Source organism: Rutilus rutilus (assembly GCF_951802725.1).
Source record: "Rutilus rutilus genome assembly, chromosome: 9".
Classification (NCBI taxonomy): Eukaryota; Metazoa; Chordata; class Actinopteri; order Cypriniformes; family Leuciscidae; genus Rutilus; species Rutilus rutilus.
In genome coordinates, this window is record NC_140223.1 from 11,034,220 (window position 1) to 11,049,891 (window position 15,672).

Genomic DNA, 15,672 nt, shown 5'->3' on the forward strand with positions numbered 1-15,672 from the left:
TATTTATAATATTTTTTTTTATTTTTTATGATTCTTCCCCGTTTAATTATATTTAAAGTTCAAGGAAATCCGCTGATTAAAAAAAAAAAAAAAAATTATAAATGAATGATGTCAGTAAGTTGGTAAGTAAAATTAAATTAATTATAAATTATTTTAATATATATATATATTTTTTTTTATAAAATAATATATGTGATTTTTTAATGTATGTTTTATAATATTTGTAATTGTTTTTAGACAAAGCATGGATTTTTTTCTGTTTAGTTACAATATGAAAATAATTATTAGCTTATTGCCCAGAATTATAATATCAGTGTTACATTTTTTGGGTGTTAAATAATGCCATATATACCAGTAAATTGACCAGTGCAAACCTTAGTAAATCACCTTGCATGATTCATTTAAATACTCTTTTCCCACAAATTTTGCATCTGAAAGGGAAATGCATAATTATACAATAAGTTCAGCTGCAAAAATAACCATGTCCACACCTTTTCAGCGCAAATTTTTCACTGCGTGTCTTTAGTAAATCCCGACAGTCGTTTTTTAACGCAAAAGAGGATTTGCGCTGGCGCAGACTGTTAGTAAATCTGGCCCCTAGTGTTTGTAAAAAAATATATAAATGTAAATGCCTCGGGTCACCATGCAAAACAAATACAGTCCGCATAGGTCTATAGTCTCTACTTTCAATCATTACTTTCCCTGCAAGTTGCTTTAATTCTGAGTAATATAATTTGCTGTGCTATGTTTTTCTCACTGGCAAGGTATGTGTTATTTTTTAAGTGTAAATGAATGGTGTAAATTACTTGAACAAACACAACACACGGTCGTGTCTCATGTCTTAATATAAGTCTGTGATCTGCATGATTGCCTTTATTGTGTGTGTTTAGTATGTGCGTGTGTGTTTTCATGCTAATTCCCAGCAGATCTAGCCGAAAAGACTCCGCCCACTGCCTGTCTCGGAGCTCAGAGGGGCGGGTCATAATCCTCCAGGGGCTCATGCATATTCATGCTCTGCTCTGAATAATCACAGGGTGCCGATGGGTGCGCGTGTGCGCCAAAAAACAAATCTCTCTGTCATTCTCTTTCCATTTCCCTGTCTGTACATAAAAATTAAACCTCCCTAAGCATAGAATATGAATTAGACAAAAACAGAAAAAGTGAAAAGGTTACAAAAAAGGGTTGGTGTCGCTCGTACTCGGGGTTAAGGATTTGAACTACACAGTAAGCAGGCAGCAATCTAGCGGGAAAAGTGCAAATCTAGTTTCAAATACTGTATTAATTTTCCTACAATACAGCTTCTGCTTATTGTGTTTCACAGTATGATTCAGTTTTAATAACTTTTCCAGCCCTGAGCCGAAGCAAATTAAAATTAAGCTCATGTATGCCTCCCGGATGTGAATCACAACTGTGTAACGTTGAAATAAATGGTTTGATCATTCATAATGCCATATTTCAGAGCTAACATTCTAGTATTCTAGTTCAGAGATGACATCTCATGAATATTTATGATCTTACTGCACTGCCGTTGAGATCCGGAGGTGACGCGCTCCCATACTGGGAAACTGCCGAGAGTTGATGTAAGAAACTTTCCTCAGTGCGCCGTTCATCTGCTCCAGATCCTCGCCCTCCATCACCACCAGAGACTGAGCGGGATTCAAGTGGAACTGGGAGAAATAGACACACAAACAGACATTTAAAGTGTGTGCTTTAAGCAGACTTATGCAAAAATCTGGATCAAAGAAATAGGTCTCAATCTAGTGTGAATCTGAATTTAACTGTTCACATTCTGTACTGAATTGAATTAGAATGAATGAATGGAAGAGGAATTTACAGAATTCAAAGAAATTCAGTACAGGAATTATAACAAACATAACGATTACATAATATATATTTATTTTGAATGCGTTTTGAAATTTATTTCTAGTTATGTTTTGCTCTAAATCAGTTGAATGGCTAAATATGGTTCTTGTGGTTCTTCACACAGTAATGTCTGATTTGTCAGTAAATCAGTCAAATGAATTGGTCCTTTTTAGAATTATTTGATCTGTATCCAAGAAAAGTCTGGAAATTCATTGTTCAAAATATGTGGGAACCTTGTAGGTGGAATTTCAAATATTAGTTAATTTTTTATGTATGTTGACAGGTTTGTCCTTAGGTGATTCATATTGAGAATTAAATGTACTATGATAAACTACACTTGCAGCTGTTGAATTTCATTCAATCTTTAATTCTAATCTAAAAGTGCCCCATTAAGCTTTTTCAAATATTACCTTTCATGCAGTTTGAAACGCAGCTGTTCGTGAATGTAAAAGGTCTGCAAAAAGTTTTAAAGATCAAACTGCACAACATGAAAGTTTTTTTTCCTAATAGAAAGATTTGATTCTGAATTGCTGAAACGAGTCGTCAGTAATTCCGGTTTCACTTCCTGTTACATACATATGTAACAATGTAACAAATTTGTATAATGCCAGCCTATGGTCTTCATTGTCTGCCCGCGAACAACGTTTTCTTTTACTTTTACCTGGAAGAGTTTGGTTCTTGTTGTGGACATGTCGAGAAGACACTGTTTTCAGTGCTGCGAATCCACTTTGATGCACTTCCAAAGGATAACACTCGCACTGGAATTGATACAGTAAAATCAATGCCATCTTAAGGCCCTGATCACACTAAACGCATTTTTTGCAGTGCGAGGCGCCTTTCTTCAAATGTTTTCCAATGGTAGTGAGCGTTCTGTGCGCTGTTTATGTGCCCCAGGAGCCTCGCCTTTTTGCAGTTGAAAAAAAAGCAACTCCGAGCATAAAAAAGCATGCAACGTCATCGTTTTTTTTTCCCACTGTCCAATCGAATGAATGGAGAGGCGGGCCTTCCATTTTAGTGATAAAAACTACAGTTGCTTTGAACGTCGCCCGGAGAGTGCGATGACGGAGGATAAACTTGTGGTGCTCTCACGGGTTACCAGGAGCTTAACGACTTCACGAACTGTAACTACCACAATATTAACAGAAAGTAAATAAAGTTAATAAAAGGCTGATTTGACATTTACTTGACTGACAGGACAGCTGTTTCAGTGGTTGCCTAGCAACATAAAAAACACAGCGCACTGCTCGTTCTGTGTGATCGGGGCAGTGCTGTGCACCTCGCGTTTTCGAACCTGAAAAACGCGTTTGGTGTGATAGGGGCCTAACTGTTTGTATCGCTGTGTATCAAGTGTTGAGGAAGCAGAATTGTCTAATCACAACAGACTGGGTCATCTGACCAATCAGAGCAGAGTAGGCTCTCGGAAAGAAGAGGTTTAGAGAGACTGAATCTTTAAACTAACCGTTTTCAGACTCTTTGAGAGATGAGATGATGTGAAATTATGATAAAGTGGTTTTTAGACCTCGGATGTATGCAAATCTATTGTAGGAGACCTCTAAAACTAAATTAGGACAGGGGCACTTTAGCAGGGGCACTTTAAATTCAAATTCTGCATCCCATTTGGCACGGCAAGAACTGAGCTGGAATTTAAAAGGCATTACCAATGTGTCTCTGAATGGAGCATGATCCTGCTTTAAGCTTATAGTTTGATCAGATCACCTGAGCGGAGGAACACCTGTCGTCTGTCTCTCACTGTCTCTCTCTCTCTCTGTCTGTAAAACCTGCTTTCATTTGATCCTCGAATTTTCCCTAGAGCTTCTTGAATACAAAAGAACAGAATAGAGGAAAGCAAAGCAGAAAATGGAGAATGTGCGCACAGAAATATCTCTCCCTAAGTCTTGTCTCCTGGCTTTTCTTCGTCTCTTCCTCACTCTCTGCTTTTCCTACAAAATAGTGATTTTCTACTTTTTTCTATGGTTTCATGATAGACTATGGTAACTTGTTTTTTATTTTAATGCAAAGTGACTTACAGCGCATTCAGGCTATGTAATGTTTCCAGCGTGTGCATTCCTTGAAATCAAATCTGTGACCTTGAATTACTAGTAAAAGCAACATTTTGTTATTGGCACTGCACACTGGCTTCAAGCGCAGCTCATTTGTTCAGATTTGTAATGTTGAGTTTAGAGACTGTGTTAGTTTTGTGTGCGTGTGAAACCTTTATCCTCGGTCCGAGGCTTTCCAGTGAAGTGATGTCCAGCCCTTCTTTGCAGGCCTGTAGGCAGGAGATGATCGTCTGGCTTTCAGTCTTCCCCGGTCGTATCGTCAGTCCAGACAAACTGCCTCGGAAATACTGTGTAAACTTTGCTTTAGAGACCTCGCCACCTGCAAACATGAATATAGACATTTTTTTATTTTTTTTTTACACATTTATTCATTTAGCTGACGCTTTTATCCAAAGCGACTTACAATTGCTATATATGTCAGAGGTCGCACGCCTCTGGAGCAACTAGGGGTTAAGTGTCTTGCTCAGGGACACATTGGTGTCTCACAGTGGATTCGAACCCGGGTCTCTCACACCAAAGGCATGTGTCTTATCCATTGCGCCACACCACCCCGATAGACACCCCCAGACATGCTAACAGATAATAAAAACCTCCTAAACTTATAATGTTAATCAATGCTTCTAACACATAATATGACTTTTCCATGACCATGCTCTGACAAATATAATTAAATGGGCTGTTTTTGCTACTGTAAATAAATTAATACTCAGCAAGGATGCATTAAATGGATCAAAAGTGACATTGAAGACATTTATAGTATTATAACATATTATAAATAAATAAATGCTGTTCTTTTGAACTTTTCATACATCAAAGAATCCTGATTTTGTTTCCACGAAAAATATGAAGAATATGAAAATATGAAATTCAACTGTTTTCAATCATAAGAAATGTTTACTGAACAGCAAATCATAATATTATACTGATTTCTGAGGGATCATGTGACACTGAAGACTGGAGCAATGATGCTGAAAATTCAGCTTTGATCACAGGAATAAATTACATTTTTAAATATATTCAAATAGAAAACAGTAAATTTAAATTGTAATAATATTTCACAATATTACTGTTTGTACTGTATTTTTGTGAGCATAAGAGACTTCAAAAACATTTTAAAAAATCGTACCGACCCAAATCTTTTGACGAGTAGTGTATGTAAATGAGCTCATGGTTGTCAATAGAGTGATGGTTTCTGATTGGCCCATTTCTGCTGCCTAGTTTCCATAAATAATCATGGACTGGGGAGGGAGTTTGGCATTATAAATAGTAGCGTAGACTTTATATTTCCATATTATACAGTATTGAACTTTTTTTTAAATAAAAAAATTCAAGTTTTTCTTTTTTTTTCTTTTCTCCTTAGTCAACTAGATTCCTTATATATAGCATAAAAATGAACTACGCTGCAGTTACAGGGAGGGATTAAGGCACGTCTGAACTAAATTTAAACATATTATTCCACTTGTAGTATGAAATAAGTCAATAGTCATTAAATATTGACCTGTTATGTCTAAAGCTCTCTTTATTTGTTCTAGATCATTAGACGTAATAAAGTCGTTATCTTTGGAGGCACCATCAAAAAGTTATTGACTGATTGGGTATCTGCCTTTAGTTTCAGATGAAGCCATAGTTACACAGATCCACTTTATTCATCTCACACACATATATAAAATAAATGTTGGCTTCAGTCTAGCTAGAGATCTTCAGAAGCTGCATTGAAACGAAGCAATCATATGATTAAACCTGTATTCACTGCTGAAGCCAGAGATAATGAGCAATTACACGCATCTATCTGCTCTGTATGAGATGAGTGTGTGTGCAATGAAGCCTCTCTGAGTGTGTTTGTGATCAGGTGACAGTGAGCCTCGGGTGATGGCATACTGATGTGGGTGTGTGTGTTGGGGGGGGGGGTTACATGGATGTAGTTTAGGGAGAAAATTGTCACAGCAACATTGGTTGAGACAGATCAGCCTTGCTATGATTCTCTAACAGATCAGTGTGTTGATAGAGCCACAGTGCTGCACATTTCAGGAGAAGAGTGAAATGGAGGTCTGCGCTGTCATTAATAGACTTGTGAACCGACACGTTTGGTATTGTCAAGGTTTAAGATGGAACCTGCTTACGTTTTTGCATGGGTGCTTTTATGTTGTTTATTTTTTTATTTTTTTTGGTGATCAAGAGTTGCATCTGCAGCATATAAATGAATGTAGATTTTATGGGGATTAACTGTTCCTTTAATCCACATAAATGTTGTGGTAAAAACCAGTATTATATTCGTATTATTTATATTCTATTATAGTATTCATATTTTAAATTAGCTAGCCTATTATTTTTTTCATTTCAATTGTAGTTTTAAATTTTAGTCTTTTTTATGTGCTTTTGTCATTTTTATTAGTTTAAAAAATATATTTTTTCTAGATTTATTTTTATTTAGTTGTATTCCTATTTAGTTTTAGTCATTTTAGTACTTCAACTTAATTTTTTTAGTTGCTTAGTAGTTTGTTTAAGATTTTCATATAATGTGTAAACTTAATTTTAGCTATATTTTGATTAACAAAAACTATTTTTAATAATAGTTTAAAAATAAAAATGGTTTTTAGTTGGTTAACAACAATAAGCTCCTCGACCAAAAATCTCCATGTTGGCCTAATACAGTGTTAAAAATATTGTTTATCATTTTGTATCACCTATAATCTGTGAATACAAAGCGCTGTACAAACTGAACCAAAACCGTGACCACAGAAGTGATCCATGAGAAACCGTTATACCCCTCAAGCTCCAACAATCTTAAAAAGAGCAAATGTCCAGTCAGCTCTCACATCACTTTCCCTTTGATTATCTTCCACATGCACAAGTGATTTTTTTTTATAATGATCTGTCTCTCTCTTATTTTTCTTTCATTGTTAAACAAAGAACCTCAGAGACACAGAAAGGCAGCATGGGCAGGTCAAGTCAACTTTTGTTTTTTTGGAGCTGTTTTTTTTTTTTTTATTTAGTTAGAAGCTGTGTTCTGACTGCTGAAGAGAGAGAAAAAAAAACAGATGGAAAGAATGAGAAATATAAGTTTTCAAAAGCAAAAGAAAGAATGCCAGTGAAGTAGAGATGGTTGTTTAGTACATTGTGGATTTGCATGCTGTGAGAATTTACATTTCTACTTTCAAGATAATGACCTGATTATTGAACCAAAGTCACATGCACATTGACCACACCCACAAATCATGCTAGCCACGCCCCCACCCCCTAACCTTGCCAGCAGGCTCCTACAGTCAGCTGCACGTCAATCTGAGAGGAGTGGATGGGCCAGTCGTCTGTCACTAGGTAAGGGTCGTAGGTCACGCCGTCCACATATAGAGTCACCACTGGGAAGTCAACGCTGATGACGTAATAATGCCACTCCTTATCACAGATCTGAGAGAGAGAGAGGAAGAAAGAGACAGAGAATTGCACCATATCAGCATGAGTTTTGTACATAAGGGCAGTCTAGGAGGATTTTTGCATTCCACATATCTTTTGTTTTCTTTTTTTGCTTCAGAGTCGAGAAAATTCAAACAATGACTTTACATTAGTTTAATGTAACTTGACTGCAGAATGCCACAGTGAATTTTTTTGGCAGCAGCTACTGTATGTGCACTAAATGCAAATAACGATATATGCCATGTACACTGTGCAAATAACGATATATGCTATACACTAAGTGCAAATAACGATATATGCTATACACTAAGTGCAAATAACGATAGATTCTATTTACACTATGTAAAATGTTGTTACACTATGTTACACTTTTTTTATTTGTTATTTTTTTAATAAGTGTAAATAGTAGTTAGATACTATTTGCACCTCAGTATTTTGGTACATTATAAAACCGTATGCAATAATAACATATTGAGTGTAAATGATTGCATTTATTAAATAAATCCTGCCTTATTGGGACAATATAGCCCTCCCTATGTCACGTTTCTGTGTTTTGGTTTAGTTATGTTATCTAGTTTTCCCCTGTCTTTTGTGCTTTTGGTTTAGTCCTGTTACTTAGTTTCTCCTATGTTCTAATTAGTCATGTCTTTCACCTGTGTCCTGTCAATCACCTTGTTAATTATCCTGTTAGCCCCAGTGTATTTAAGCCCTGTGTTTTCCCTCAGTGTTTGTCGGTTCTCGTCCATGTGTGGTTGTGTGCATTGAATTCCTGGAGTTTTTCCTTTGTTCCTGTATGTTTCTGAAAGCTTAGTTTGTAAATACTTCAACTACATTGAAGTTCCTGTGTCCTCGTCTTCAGCATCCTGCAACAACTCTGACACCCTACACTAACAACCTAACCCTACCCGATAAGCACTTTATTATTAAATAACCATTAGGTACTTTAATTCCACTTTTCACATATTTTCTTAATATTTATTGAAAATAAATGCCTTTTCAATCTGATATGGGAAAAGTCCCCCATATAGCCCCCCAGAACAGATATTGTGTGTGGAGTGCATTTATGATGACTTAAATATGCTGTCTAGGTAGGCAGCTCACTAGGTTTTCGAACGGAGTCGTTATGTAGCATCTCCTCTCTTTTCTCATCCCTTGTATTTCTTTCTTTTCTCTCTAAATCCATTCTGTCTTTCTTTTATAATTGTTCTCTATAGGCTTACGTTCTCCAAGACACAGTTCTTCCTAAACAATCCCATCGATGCTCATCATGAGGAAGAAAAGCGAGGGAGGTGTAGAGGTGGGTGGAACTGGTGGAGGGAGTCACGGAGAGATTGATGACATTAGGGTGTGAAGAGGCTCAGAGAAGACGTGAAAGAATGAGGGTCTGAACTGAAAGAAAACCATTGGCCTCGGTATGTAACAAAAGTTTGAGGTAGAGATAACTAGATCGTCTGAAGAGAATGGCTGAAGAGTGGTGTTTGCCCATACAAAACATGTGGCATGATGCTAAAGGGGTTGTAGGTGATTGCCAGGGTGTTGCTATGTGGTTGCTAAGATGTTCTTTGTGGTTGCTAGGGTGTTTTGGTCCAATTTAAAAGGTTGTTCTGATCTCTAGTTAAGGGTTTGTTACAGTGTTATTTTAATATAATTTTTATACTGTATTTAATAATATTTTGAATTAGGTTTTATTTTTATATTTCAATTAAGGGCTGTCAGCGTTAATGCATTAGCGCATGGGATTAATTCAAAATTCTTGCCTCGCCTCTGGCTTAATAACAATATTACTAATCTGACTGTACTGGCGCTGCTGTATGAGAACTGAACTGAGCTAGACGATGACATCTTTTGCAGGTCTGCTTTATAGATGAAATGAACTGATTTAATATTTGATGATCTTTACAACTGAACTGAATCAACACTGAACTGACTTCAGCTGAACAACAGCCGAAATGCATCATTTTCCTGTTATCTCTGTAAAGCTGCTTTGAAACGATCTTTATTGTATAAAGCGCTATATAAATAAAGGTGACTTGACTTGAGTCCATTATTATGGATGCACAAACATGCGGTCCTGTTCGGTATCGCAACTTCACTTGACTAAAATGTAAACAAGTAATTTGCTGTTGCACTGTACATAATTATAGCTACTGTGAATTCTGAAAAGTGTTTTTTTTTTATTTATTTTTTTATGTTTTTCATGGGTGCTTTTGTTTGGATACATTTATGAATTATATGGACTCCTTATATCAGTTGGTTATCGTCCTTTTGGAGTCTCCAGGTGTCTTTTTTTGGAAAGACACCTACGTTTACCTTGAAAAAGCTAGCGGAAAATACAGTTTTACGAGAATCCCCCTTCGATCTGATGGTTTACTTTGCTGGATATAGCAAATTATGACTAAATGATGAATGGTGTATACTTAATTTCACCATAAGTGTGCGATTAATCGCACAAAAAGATGTGATTAATTGCAATTAAAAATTGTAATCTATTTTTAAGGTTACATTTTTCATCTAACATTTATGTTTTATTTTATTTCTGCCTAATTTACATGGACAAAAAACATTTTTACTAGTTAAGTTGTAGTTATAACAATGATCAAATCACTAACCCTAACTATGATCAGTAGTAGTAATAGCAAACCTCGCCTTAGCAAACAGGCTTTAATGACTCTGAAATGCTTGATTGTCGTCATGAATGTGTTTAGTTAGTTGTGCTATGGCGCAGTGATGAGGGGAATATCTGTCTCTGTTTGGCCCGTTTGGACCACTGCCACTCAAAAGCACACAGTAGCAGACGGTTTCTGCTCGCTCTGTCACACACAGTGTGTGTGTTTGTGTATCTGTGTGTCTGGCAGGCGGTCTGGGTCATAGAGTCTAGTGGAACTGATTGTTACACCCTCACACGAAACGGCTGTGAGAAACCATCAGACACTTCTCATCTTCACTACATCTTTTCTCCTCCACCTGAAATCTCACCATCAGTCTTCTCCTTCTCACGAAGCACCCCCCCCTCCTCTTTTTTCCTTTCCCACAATGCCCCATTCCCTCCACAGCTCCCCTGTTTCAGAGTGAGAAAGGATGTACAATACCATATAAAAAGAGTTGAATGTCACAAAATATGTCCAGGTCACATTTTAATAAATGGATATATGAAGACTTCATGTAGTCCGTCTTAACGTTTTTCTTTAATATTAACATTTTTATCAGGCTCCTATGTTTCCGTAAGTACCGACATTTCTGAATGGGCTGAGGCTGGGATTTAGTGAGTTTGAAGTGAAAGTATTTGATGAACGTATATATGTGCGGAGAGCATTTTCCCAGTAAAAATGCATGTTACGTGTGCGTTCTGTTTTCTCTGTTTCTGTTTGCCTGTTTGATCTGTTTGATTTCCCAGTGTGTTTTATTGATTGTTGTCTTGTTAATGAACTCATTAGCTCTTTTGTTTGCTCTGTGTACTCAAGCCCTCAGTTTGAGTTATTTCCTGGTCCTGTATTGCTTATGTGACGTGGTTGTGATACCTGTTCCCTGAGTTTATCTGTGCCATTTGGATTAATTTATTAAAGGACTGTTTGCTCTAATAATCCCAGTTGTCGTGAGCTTCATATCAGCCATAAACCATTACAGCATGTTTTTGTAATTGCCATTAATATGGCTTGTAAATTTTGTTTGCCTGGAAATTAATAAAATGGATGAAAAACAAAACCCACACCCTAGCAACCATGCCATGGCAGAAACATGCCATGGCAAATAACTAAAACACCCTAGCATCTTATCGTTTTCTTATTAAGTTTAAATATAAATAAAATTAATTATTATTGAAAGGCAATAAATATGGTATACCTACTTTGCTGTTGAAATATACTCAATAATAATAATAATAATAAAATAAATATTGAAATATAATAATGATATAAATAATTATTTTCATTACAGTGATGATAATTATGAAATATGCAAAAAAAAAGGTACAAAAACGGGCTTTATGCAAAATATGTTCTTGACCAGCGTCGTGACTGTTATTTTTTCTCTATTTTTCTTTAATACATTTCTTCTTTCTGTGTACATAGGTCATCACTCTGTGTTATTATTATTAATAAATTGATTTATTTTTCATTAAATTTCACTTTTATACTCTATTGGTATTCGTCTCGTATTCCATTCAGTGTTTTTCAACACTTCTTCTCTTTCTGTGGTTCTCTCTGTGTGTCTGGGCAGACATTGATTTTCTGCAGGGATGTGTGTGTGTGTGTGTGTGTGTGTGTGTGTGTGTGTGTGTGTGTGTGTGTGTGTGTGTGTGTGTGTGTGTGTGTGTGTGTGTGTGTGTGTGTGTGTGTGTGTGTGTGTGTGTGTGTGTGTGTGTGTGTGTGTGTGTGTGTGTGTGTGTGTGTGTTTGTGTTTGTGTGTGTGAGAATGTGAGCATTTGTGGTTGTGGACAGCAGTAGTGGCATTCAGTCCTGTGAACTGTAGTTGAATTACTGTTTTTTTACATCTAGCACACATATTACTGTGGTTTACGATTTTATATATATATGTGTTGTGTGTGTGTCTTCCGCGAATTCACCCATGCTAGGACGAACACACATCGTGTCCACGGGGTCCCTAGAGAACAGAGCACCTTACTGTGATATTTTCTCTGTGTGTGTTCAGTAAATCGATGGTGAAAGACTTATTGCCGTACTAAAGCAAAGTCCACTTAATGGCAAGGCAATTTATCAAAGAGAGAGCGAGCGAGAGAGATAGAACGAGACAGGCAGAGAGAAAGCATTTTTTTCAATTGTTCAAATGCTGTAAGTACACTGGACACTTTAACAGTTACCGCAGTGCTATTGTGTGTCTCGCATCTGTGTGAATCGTCTATTTGTCTTTTTTCGATCTATTTTTCCCCTATTTCAGCGACTGGCTATTACCTATTTTCTGGCCTTCGAGAAGGTACAATAAAAAAAATTTCCCCTCAAGTTTAGCTCTTCAAACCTGACAAAGTGTGACTCTGAACACTTAAGAGACAAGAGCAATATCAAGAATATAAACTTACTGTACAATATTTGTACAATACAATATTTAGTGCTTATTTATCTGAAATACCTGGTTACAATGGGTCTCAGTCGCTAATTTCTGCTTAAAATCTGGATATGAACTACAGATATCATGATTTAGAAAGTTTCATTTAAAAAAAAATGATTCTGAGATAAGACCACGGATACACTGTAAAAAGTGACCTTATTACTCTTACAGTTTTTCTGAATTGCTAAAACACTAAATCCCATTCTCTGAATCCAATTCTCAAATATCCTAAACCAATTTGTCGAATAAATCACTCTTTCTGTAAAACATTAAACAAGTACAGGTAGTTAAAGACACTGTTTGCAAATCTCATGCACTCTATTTTGCAAAACTCTAAGCACATTCTCACTCACTAAAACACATTTTTAATGGCGTTCCCGGATCACGTCAGAGGATTATATATTTGTTCGGGGAATTTGACTGCAACTTGTTTTGTAAACGGGGCACAGTGTAATGGAGAGTTTGCAACTGTATTGGATCTGACATCAACAAAACTATGTGATTAAAAGTATTCATTCTGATTAAGAGTAAATAAAATTGAAATGAAATGATAAAATGCAGTCTGTATTGCCCAATGCACTGTTGGCAAATATGAGGTTCAAGAACAAACGTTAGGACAAATTCGTGAGCATATACACCTGTGGAAATATTGCATTAGAATTTTGTGTGCATACATAAGTATATTGATTGTATTATTGCATGCTATTAGTGAATGAAGCATGTTGCCTTTTAGTAAAAAAAACATATAATGCATTAGAATGCTTTATTTTGCTACAAACAAAGCGAATGGAAGTAAAAATGATGTTTTGCAAAGTGCAATTAAACACTGGAATTGTCATTTGTGTAATTGAGCCAACATTCAGCACTCACCCAAGAAAACTTCACATTGCATTAATATTCATATCTTTTAATTAATTTTCATAATGGAAACACAACACCATCCACTTGCTAATTAAATTAGTCTCAGATTCTTAAAAAAAAAAAAAAAGGCTAATTTAATTAGATTACTTTCTGCAGGGAGAGGAAAGAAAAAGCCTTTAGGAAAGATTAAAAAAAGATCATTCATGTTCTTTGATGTCTGAGACATGCAAAGACCGAAATCTTTCTCCCTCGGGCCAGTGGACCCTCAACCTGATATATTTTATGTAATGAATTCATGAAACTACATTATGAAATTCATTTTAAGGTGGGGTGAAGTTCTTCAAGAACTTGTTCTCCACTGGGAAAAAAGGCTCTTTGATGCTTAAAATCTCCGCAGAATCTTTAAACTAGGCCTATCTTTGCATCTTCTAATGCTGAGCATGTAGGTAGCAAATGTACAGTTATGGTAATGAAGATTTCAAAGGAAAAGACCTAAATAAGAAACGAATGCAACAGCACTGCTTAAAATCCATGCTGTCCATTACACAACTGCGCCTTGCATCTTCAAACTGGTTTGCAGTTTGATGCTCTGATGTTTAAGTTGCACTTAAAGGGATGGTTCGGAGTAAAATCAACCTAGGGTCCTTTGCACCATGACCTCGAGCTAAACACCCTCCAGAAGCCTTTTTTCCCTTGGTCGAACATTATTAAAGTTAGAGCTTATTTAGAGATATCAGCCGAATGGTTTAGTGCAGGCGCTAATGGATCCAAGGTTGTATCTCGTAAATTACCCCACTAATAATGCCCAGAATGGTACCAAACTTTACAGTAGTACAAATAGGTTCTATATTTAATAAAACGAGGCATTGGAAAGTTTGTAAGTACATCAGGAGTTTATTTAAATTAGAGCCTGAGGGCTCATGCTACCGCTAACCTGGACGTCGAGGTCACTTCCGTGATTTGGGAAAAGCCCATAAAAGTCCTGGCAGAAAGCGATGCATAAGGATGTAGTGTAACGATGCCCAGTTACAGGAATGCACTAATATTTTGTTAGTAGTACCAGTTTGCAACAATTATTCGTTAACACTAAGTTGTCAACACTTCGGAAAAAATAATAATTCGTCGTTACACTACATCCTTATGCATCGCTTTCTGCCAGGACTTTTACGTGCTTTTCCCAAACCACTGAAGTGACCTCGACGTGCGGGTTAGCGGTAGCATGAGCCGTCAGGCAAGTGTTATTTAAATAAACTCCTGATGTACTTACAAACTTTCCAATGCCTCGTTTTATGAGTACAGAACCTATTTGTACTACTGTAGAAGTTTGGTACCATTCTGGGCTGCGTTTCCCAAAAGCATCGTAAGCCTAAATTGATCGTAAAAACGATCGTACGACTGATCTTAATATTATGGTCTGTTTCCCAAAAGCATCGTAGCTTAAGTAGCACTTGAAAATCTTCGTAGAACTACGAGTGCTCTGGAGTAATCGTACATCCCCAAGTGCATTGTAAGAAGACAGATTTATGAGGACACCTGCAGGACAACCGGCAGATTACACCTTTATCTAGATTTAACGGATTACACTGCAAAGTGAGTACAAATATAAGGTTTTGATTGTGCTTTTTTATTGTACACTTTATTGTACTTTTTTTGTTTAAATGAATGTATAAATTAAATAATAAAAAAGGGAAGAAAAAATACACATCTAAATTAAATGAATGAACAAAATAAAATAAAATCATAAAAGAATGAAGTAATGTGGGAAATATGCTTCAAAGACTGGGCAAATTATGGATGAATAAAAAAAAATCTGTCAATGACTTGCTGATGTGCACGAAAACCAGCCATGTATTGGGCATTTCTTGCAGACCACCTTCCCTGATCTTTGAAAACCCCCGGTTGCAGTTAGTTTGCAATGTCCACCCAGATGTTTTGTTTTTCCTTATTTGTATGGTGTCCTTTAAATCTGTTAAAAATAAAAAAATTCGGCCTACATTAATTTCATCTTTTTTGAAAGGTATCTTTTCTTGTTTTTTTTTTTTGTCAGTAGGCTATCTCCGCCTGAATGTAGACTTTAGACTTGTCTTGAATTGATTGATAATCCACAGATGACGATTATTAGGTTAAACCTAATAATTAAGGCTAAACGTTCAGAATACGATTCCATATAAGGTTATATTTCAGCACTTCGCGAATGGACAGCGACTCTTAAGTAGCACGTAGAGCGCGTTCTCGCGCGTTCATGTTAAGTGCATTTTTGGGAAACGCTCGTGGAATTGCTGCGAGCGTTCGTAACCTTGCACGTAGAAAGCGCTCTTAAGAGCTAAGATACATCGTTATCGGGAAACCCGGCCCTGGGCATTATTAGTGGGGTAATTTACGAGATACATCCTTGGATCCATTAGCACTGCACTAA

At 36.4% G+C, this 15,672-nt stretch overlaps 1 protein-coding gene across 2 annotated transcripts in view; it reads right to left on the minus strand.

Annotated features, from left to right (window-relative positions):
- Nucleotides 1-15,672, minus strand: part of clstn2b (calsyntenin 2b) — a 65,931-nt gene that overhangs the window by 10,605 nt on the left and 39,654 nt on the right. For both annotated transcript variants that reach the window (XM_084419878.1, XM_084419879.1), the window contains exons 9-11: nt 7,166-7,328; nt 4,076-4,242; nt 1,519-1,667 (exon numbers count right to left, since the gene is read on the minus strand). In XM_084419878.1, coding sequence (XP_084276004.1) covers nt 1,519-1,667; nt 4,076-4,242; nt 7,166-7,328 — 479 coding nt within the window. The remainder of the gene's footprint in view (nt 1-1,518; nt 1,668-4,075; nt 4,243-7,165; nt 7,329-15,672) is intronic.